The sequence below is a fragment of the Perissodus microlepis genome, chromosome 4, assembly GCF_051167445.1.
Source record: "Perissodus microlepis isolate ML-2025 ecotype Zambia chromosome 4, ASM5116744v1, whole genome shotgun sequence".
Taxonomy (NCBI): Eukaryota; Metazoa; Chordata; class Actinopteri; order Cichliformes; family Cichlidae; genus Perissodus; species Perissodus microlepis.
In genome coordinates, this window is record NC_140464.1 from 4247842 (window position 1) to 4255946 (window position 8105).

The 8105-nt window shown below is 43.1% G+C and overlaps 1 protein-coding gene across 3 annotated transcripts; it reads left to right on the plus strand.

Moving 5' to 3' along the window:
* Window positions 1-224: 224 nt before the first annotated feature.
* LOC146388054 (uncharacterized) lies at window positions 225-7735 on the plus strand. Of its 3 annotated transcripts, XR_014800021.1 has the most exons (7): window positions 225-600; window positions 1634-3513; window positions 3970-4063; window positions 4141-4190; window positions 5004-5096; window positions 5369-5491; window positions 5585-7735. XR_014800021.1 is itself a non-coding variant. In XM_084925144.1 (6 exons), the coding sequence occupies exons 2-5, from the start codon at window positions 1636-1638 to the stop codon at window positions 5067-5069; spliced, it is 2088 nt and encodes a 695-aa protein (XP_084781270.1). In that variant the 5' UTR covers window positions 225-600; window positions 1634-1635; the 3' UTR covers window positions 5070-5096; window positions 5369-7735. The 3 variants fall into 3 exon arrangements, 2 of the variants coding, with proteins under 2 accessions (XP_084781270.1, XP_084781271.1); XM_084925144.1 differs by having other exon boundaries at window positions 5369-7735; XM_084925145.1 differs by having other exon boundaries at window positions 226-600; window positions 5028-5096; window positions 5369-7735.
* The last annotated feature ends 370 nt before the right edge of the window (window positions 7736-8105 follow it).

An 8105-nucleotide genomic window follows, 5' to 3' on the forward strand; every position in this document is an offset into this window, starting at 1 on the left:
AGTAGTTTGGTAAGTGTGAAATAAGTTTTCAGTATAAGTATACTAAAAAGAAAATGATCAAAAAAACAAGAGTGACAGATATTTTGGTGAAGTCACGATTACAAACAAAGTTTTCAATCAAACAAAACAGAAGTGCTGAGCTCGGTGTGACTGCAAAGGTGACACAAAGTTGAAATACAAATAGATGTTGACGGTTTCCTGAAGCTCTTATTTTGAAGACGCCGCCTTCTCTTCCGCTTTATTTCGCGGTGGCTTGACTAAGGAGGGAAGAGACGTCCATGATGACAACTTTAAAATACCGATGGTAGCAGCAGGTCGGGGTTTACCTGGTGGATTTCACCTCCGCGGAAATGTTCACGGGTCATCGTCGCGTCAAGTATCGGCTGCGTTTCGGAGCAGCGTAGCGGGCCGACGTCGGCTTGCTGTCCGGCTAGCATGAGCTGGGGCTGGCGTCGCTGCTGTTTACATCCAGTCCGGGCCATGGGCCTGGAGAGCTGCGTTAGCTAACCGCGCTACTCGCGCTGCTCCGGGGAAGGTGTCACCCTAAAGTTCGCAGTGTCAGGATCGGGGAGGTCCGCCCCAACCGCCCACACCTCAGGGGTAAGATCCCCAGCTGTTTGACAATAGCAAAACATATGTAACAGGCAGGTTTTAGGAGGCATCTGAGTGAACGGGCCTACCTGTTAGAGGAAAAGCTGACATAACTTCTCATCCATCAGTCACTAAAGCCATATCCTTAATCATCAGATATAAATTTTTGTGATATTTACATTTATTTCCTGTGTATTATTTAAAAGTAGCTTATATTTTACTGCTTGTCCGGCTAAATAAATAAAATAATAGTAAGCTACATCTACATCGAAATTTGATTAGAAAGGACGATACTGTGAAACTAAATCCTTCTTATCGTCTTATATTTCTTGGATAGGAGCTTGTTTTCATGTCACGATTATCACGGGTAAAAAAAAATGAACAAAATGCAAATTTAAAAAAAGGAATGATACTTCGTGTCTAACTTTATTGATTGCGTGGCTTTTTGGGGGAAATGATTCAAAAATACAAAACAGAAATACATCAAGGTCAGTCTGTAATCAGTCATAGCTGTACAAAGGCAAAAAGAAGAATAGTGTAATTGAATGATGGATTACAGTGTCACTGTGGACCAATCACTATTACTGATAATCCTGGAGACTGACAGCAGAAATTTAAAAAAATAAAAATTTTCATTTCATTTCATTTCAATTGATTTATCGTAATGTGTTCATGCTATAAAGGTCTATGCATATCTGCGTTTGTATGCTTATTTTCTAATACATTTTTTTTTTTTTTAATTATACCATTTACCTGTAAACTCATATTAATAACAAACAGGTCATATGACCATCCATTGTTTACCAACACTGAACTGATTGTTTTTGTCTGTTCCATAAATATTCTTTAAGTTGCATGCGCCGCTTTAAATGTTAACTTATTTGTTACCCACTAACAAAACAGCTCTTAAAGTTTCAGTTGCTCTGGTTTTCCAGTGACTGTTTTCAGTTTTCAGTCAGTGTGTTTTTGGGGTGTTTTTTTTTTAATCACTGGGAAGCTGTGCTAACTGGATCACAGGGTTTTGCTCGTCTGTGTGTTGCAGTGATGGATGTGTCCTCCCAGGATCCTCCTCTCATGGCGATGGACCTGTCAAAGAGCTACAACCCACTGACCCGCAGCCACGCTGAAGCCATGGACCTGGCCAAGAAGCCCGAGTGGTACCACAGACGCCCAGTGAGCACAGATCTCGCCTCCTCGTACAGATCCAGAGCCTCCTCCTCCTCCTACGGCTCACTCTCCACGCAGCCAGGAGCGCCCGTGCGCTGCAGGGACATGGAGGACGGCCCAGAGTCTTTGGGGGGCTACATGAACTCGACGCTTGGTCCAGGGCTGGATCTGTACCATGACGGAGTCCATGGCAGCCTGTGGCATCGGGGTTTCTATGGGCCCGAGCAGAGCGGTGGCCCTGTTCCTGAAAGCAGTGGCGGAGAGGAGAGCGACAGCGGCTCTGATGTCATCTTCCTCGTGTCCTCTGCAAAGGAGCCGCTCCTGTGCGGCTCTTTCATGCAGGATGGCGTGACACACATGGTGGAGCCCCTGTCCCCCGCCGCATCCTCGCTCGACGAAGAGCGAGCGTGCTACCACCTACCTCAGCCTCTGAGCTCACCCAGCCCTGACAGCTCGTACTCGGAAGATTCCTCGGACAGCTCGGTGGACATTCCTGTACATCACACCCGGCCCGTCGTCCTCCTATCCGACCTCGGTGCCGTTTACGCCAACACAGCTGAATCTGCGGTCGACATCTCCAGCGATGACAGCGACATCATCGAAGTTTCTGTCACTGATCAGAAGAAGAAAAACAAATGCTACCAGAAGACGACTCCTCCTCAGAGTGAGAGCGAAAAAGCGCCGCAAAGCGAAGTCCGCCGCAGCGCTAGGATACGAAGGCCGGCCTCAGAAATCCCGCCGCTCACCTGTAACGTATCTCGCCATAGCTTGAGCAGGCGAGTCAAACACGACGCTGTGGGTATATACAACGAGAGCTGCGACTCCGATGAAGTGATGGACTACGTTTTGAGGGTGTCTAGCTCAGATGAGTTGCCGGTGAAGTCGCCACAAAGAGCAAGAAGCCATTCAGAGGAGTCTGACGCAGATGTTGGGACGGACAGGAAGTCCCCGCAGATTGAGACGCAGCATCAGCGCGAAGCTTCAAATGCAAAAACCGTTAATCACAAACGAAAGAAGCCGCTTGCAGCTCCTAAAACAAAAAAGTTAAGAAGAACAAAACAGAAGCGTAGGATCCTGCCACCATCGCCGCCACCGCACCAGAATGCTTCAGCCTGTAGGAGTGCGGTGGCGAGCAAAAAAACTGTCGCAAGGTGGCGGAGGAAACGCCGCCGTCAGACTGGGCCTTCGTCTCTGTTTTCTCCGACAGAGCCTGAGATCAAGCTCAAATATGTGAACAATAAAGAGGACAAAAAGGAGAAGAAATCGGGCGGTTTCTGCCCGTTTGTTCACCTGGAGCGGCGAGCGTGCACTGTGGTCAACTACCGGGAGGAGGAGGCAACTGTTCGGAGTAGCGAAGGAGGGCGGCGGGCTGCTTGCAAGTCTCTGTCCGGGTTTGTTCCCAACACTTCCTGTTTTCAGCCGGGTCGGCTCAGCTCAGACAGCCGGTGCGAGTCATCGCTGTTCTGCTGCCTGTGCGGCCACACCGCCAACGTCATGGGCCTTGGGGACCTTCACGGCCCCTACTATCCCAGCGTGGACGCCCAGAAGGAGGAGCTAAACGGACTCTCTAAAAGCCGAGGGGTAAATCCCTCAGACGACAGCAGAGCTGCTGATGGCAACGCCTCCCCAAAGGTGCCTCTTCACCTGGATGAGTGCTGGATCCACGAGGACTGCGGCATCTGGTCTGCCGGCGTCTTCCTTATCCGAGGAAAGCTGTACGGGTTGGAGGAGGGAGCGCGGCTCGCGCAGGAAACGGTGAGTTAGAGCTACAGCTGGGATGAATGCTGTAGAACACAGAGGTGTCGCTCTGAGAACATATGATCCTTATCACACGATTTTCTTTTTTTAATCTATTGAAAGTCCCAAAGATGGTCGTGTTTCTTATGAACATTCATAGTTTCACATTATGAGGTTAGTGTATGAGCAAGTAGCTCTTCAAAGCCCAAACACTGAGGTACAGACTTTTTTTTTTCTTCTCATGGCTCTGTGTGATGTCATAAACAGTGGATATCCCTCATGGGGTCATCTCCGACACACAGCCAATCAGAAGAAAGCTGGCTTAAAGTGAGGAGGAGATGAGGAGATGTCTGTTCAGAGAGCCAGCCATAAATATGGATTATTCTGAACTGTTTAATCATGCAGAGCTACTCTGTTAGAGAGCCAGAATAAATATATGAATATTTTTTTCTTTTCTTTTTTTTTTTTTTTTAGATTTGTTCCACCTGCCAGCAAACAGGCGCAATAATGGGCTGTTTCCAGAAGGGCTGCCCCAGGAATTATCACTACAGATGTGCCATCCAGTCGGGTACGAGTTCAGCACTTCGGTGATGCTCAGTACTGACTTTCCTTTGGTTATTTCATGTCCTGCTTTTGTTTTTCCAGGCTGTGTCCTCAATGAGGATAACTTCTCAATGAGATGTCCAGAGCACAAGGTAAAAACATAGCAATGAGGTGGAGTGTGAGGAGCTGCTCGGCCTGCAGGGGTCACTGTTGCTGCTTTTTGCAGATGTTTAAAGGCGTGTGTGAAAGTAGAGGGACGTTTCCACATGCTACACACAGCGAGGCCAAAGAAGCAGTTTGAAATTTAACTGGATATTAAAACATTTTAGTCTGTTTTTTTTTATTTTTTTAATTATTTAACAGAAGAGTTAAAATCAAAAGTGCATGTCCAGTGTCTTTTCCTTAAATGCCTTATTAAATGGTTATAAGGAGGTCGTACTTTGATTCATTTAAACGGCTGTCTCTCCAGTGGATTTCTTCCTAAACTCCATCGTCTTGTAACTGCAGCTGGCGGCAGTAGTCTTTGTTCTGCTCCACCTGCTTCACGAGGCCCTCGAGCCTGCAGAAGATCTACAGAGCAGAACAAGCACTGCTGATGCCAGCTGCAGTCCGAGGCGCTGGAGTTTGAGTCTGAGTAAGTGTGTCAGTCGCAGCAGCCACATCTGGAATTTAAGCCTCAGCTGAGTTAGAAAGCAGTCCACCTGCTGTAGGATGAAACCAGAGGTCAAAACTAGACCCTGTAGCAGGCTGAACGTGTTTATTTCTGCTGTAAAGTTGCATGTTGGGGACTGGCTCGCTGTTGAAGCCTCAAGTGGACGTTAGAGGAACTGCAGCTTTTGACTCCATTAGCATTAGCCTCGTAGCTGATGCTGTCTAAAAGCTCAGCACGAGTTAAACGTTTGCTCTTCTTTTTGTTTTTCTGAGCTGTTTTTGTGAACGTCCTGATTTTGGTATTTTATTTGCAGCTGATGTTCGTTTGTCTCCAACAGAACAAACTGTTCATAAGTGCGACCAGACAGCAGAAGAGGTGACACAGAGGACACATGAGGGCACTGGAGGTTTGTACTGTCGACCTTTACTTTTATTTTAAACCAGGACATGAAACTTGGGTTTAAGAGTCCTTTTTTTGTGGGTGTGTGGGCTGGATGTGCAGCAGTGCTAACACTGTTTATTAATGCATTTTAAATTGATAAATGGAATCTGGGGACTTTGAAGAGCTTATTTAGGACCAAAAGTTGTGTCACGTATCCAAATAAGGTGAATTCAAAGCATTAAAAAGAAAAAAATCGTGTCCTGGCCTGACGTCGTCCTCCTGTGTTTGTGTCCTCAGATCTCCTCAGGGTGCGACGAGAGCTGCCTGACTTCACCTCAGCTGTTAATCTTTCTTTTTCCCCTTGTTTTGCAAACACTAATTAAAGTACGTGTGTGCTCGAGCAGAAGAACAAACCTTCTGGTAAGGTTTCACCCATCACGGCAGACAGATGGAAGCAGGCGGCCACTTTGGGTTTATTTTCAGTAAGAAGTGTCTTTGGTTCTGTTTCTGTAGGTCTTTAACAGGCACTTACCCCAACTGGACTGAGCTGAGATGGTTTGTGTTTATTTATTCCTCCTCTTGGAGATCCACACTTGGACTAGCCACAAAGATAGTTTATAATTTGAACATTACGTTAGAGTTTAAATAAGCTTTATTGATGTACGGTATAGAGTATAATATCTTTATATGAGGCCACTTTTTTCTACTGTTTTTGTACTACTTTTCTATTCCTGTTCAGTCATAACATAATTTATTTTCCTCCAGTTGCATGCACGGCTGTTTGCTATGATGCACTTTATAGTCTAATTTTACTAGTTATTACTCAGCTGTTATTTATGTCCGTCTGTTCTTCCCTTTTCTACTTAAATTATTTAAATTTAAATAAAGCTGCACTAAGCTAAGATTCACAGTTAGAAACGAGGGCGTCCTGTCCTCGCTGATGGAGATAACAAGCTGCACATTCACCAGAGTCAAGCACATTTCATTCAGCGGTGTCAGGAGTTTGTTTTTCTCCAAATAGAGGAAAAGGTTCAACCCATTAAAAAGATGTTTATCAGTGTTTATCTCACATAGAAGGATTTTTTTAAAATAATAAAAATAAAGGAAAGTTAAAGGGTCGGTTCAGCCAAATCCCACATTTATTTAGAGGTTTGAAATTTGGGTGATGGGAAAATGCTGAACTAAGATATAAATGTAAAGCTTCTGGGATACATGATAGGATATTATTACCACTGAAGGGGGTGGATTAAATGGCATAGCTGAGGTGGTTGAGTTTACTTTTAATACTAGGAGTTTTACAAAAGGCAAAAACCCTTGCAAGTGAGAAAACACCCAATTAATAAATGTATTTTTAAAAATCTACAATATTTATGGTAGTAAAGGTAAATAAAGTAAATTTACACCCCAAAAATTAGTTTAATCAGAAATGCAGATGGAAGATTTATGATTTATGTGAATTTTGCAAGGCAAAAACTTGCAATTCCCTTTAATCTAAGAATGACATCATATCTCATTTTATTGTATATTTGGGAAGAAATTTACACTTAAATTCCTAAAGTTTGTATTTTTTTCTGACTTAAGCGTGAACATTTTTTTTCCCCACCTCTTTTATTGCCTCTGGTGGACAAACTATGCAACATCAACACTCATAACAAATGGTAAATGGCCTGTATTTGTAAAGCGCTTTACTAGTCCCTTAGGACCCCAAAGCGCTTTACACATCCAGTCACCCACCCATTCACACACTGCACAAGGGTGAGCAGTGTTGTGTTTTGTTTTTTTCCATTTCTTCTTTACTTTTAAAAATGACTATTTGTTAGCCTATTGATGAATCAGTCGGGCTCTGTAGCCCAGTAAACAGCAGTTAGTCAGTGCTGACTTCTATCAATTTCCCGTTATTTAAGGCTAGGTGATAAACGAAAGTGTTTTGTGTCTTAAGTGTGAGAAACTTCACCTTTAAAAATTGGTTTGAATAGTTTTGTCAGTCCTGGTGATTTTAATTTTGGCCAAAACGTCTCTGGTGAGCACAAGAATTTTTTAAAATTCCAGGAAAAATATTTGGAAATGTTTGTATTACTAGTAACTAACTCTATACCACCGATGCTGAGCCCAGACAAAAACCAGTTCAGTGGTTTGTATAATGATGAATTTGGAAAGCTAAAGGGCAGTTGCAGTTTATTTCAGCTGTTGTATTCAGCCTTTGCAATACAATGGAAGCTATATTAAGCAGCTATGAAAATAAACAGTTTTAAAATATAAAACAAATTTTTAAAATCTAAGAGAAAACGTCGGAATTTCCAAAACAGGCAGCCTGAGGAGGTTTTGGTGATTTAAAAAGTTCAGCGAATGGGTAAAAAAAAAATCAAAAATGTGATTTAACTTTTGCCAGGGTCTATGCATTGTCCTCAATAATGATAATAATATAATTATCATTATCAACAATATTAAAATTAATAATAATCAGTTGTGATTTGGGTGAATTGACCCTTTAGCAGTGCTGGAGTGGCCTAGTGCAGCTTTGACTGTCCGTCTGTGTTTGTCGTTACTGGACTGAAATGTTTAAAAAGCTTTTAAGGAAACGGTCCGTTTGGTTTCATGCCTGCACTTCCTCTTAATTAATTACTAAATCGTTAAAGTTATATAATAAAAGTCTGTTAAACTGAAGCCTCGTCTGTGTTTTGAACTGGAAATGCATGAATGATTTTGAGCTTCGCCAAGTTTATTAATGTTGTTCATGCCGAAATTTCATTCCTGCTCCCACACAGGAGCAAAATGGTTGATGCTGCAGGGCAGGTAGTGAGTTTGGCAAATTACCATCTGAAGAGTTTCATTCTCAGACTTGATAAACAACTGAAAACATCCTGCTGCTGGTATCTGAAGTTTAACGATCAGAAACAAACTCACTTTAATAGAAGACGATCGTAGGAGATTATTTCACTCCAAGTCTTCAAAGTATTTGTAACCAATACGTAAGGCGCCAGTTTAATTTCAGTAATGTTAACTTCTTTATTGTAACATCTTTCTTTTTCTTTGT

Bases quoted from the DNA above. Each gene is read 5' to 3' on its own strand.
- LOC146388054 (XM_084925144.1), top strand. From the start codon at position 1,636: ATGGATGTGTCCTCCCAGGATCCTCCTCTCATGGCGATGGACCTGTCA. The intron at 3,514-3,969 runs GTGAGTTAGAGC...TTTTTTTTTTAG, and splicing joins CGCGGCTCGCGCAGGAAACG to ATTTGTTCCACCTGCCAGCA. The intron at 4,191-5,003 runs GTAAAAACATAG...TTTTATTTGCAG, and splicing joins TGAGATGTCCAGAGCACAAG to CTGATGTTCGTTTGTCTCCA.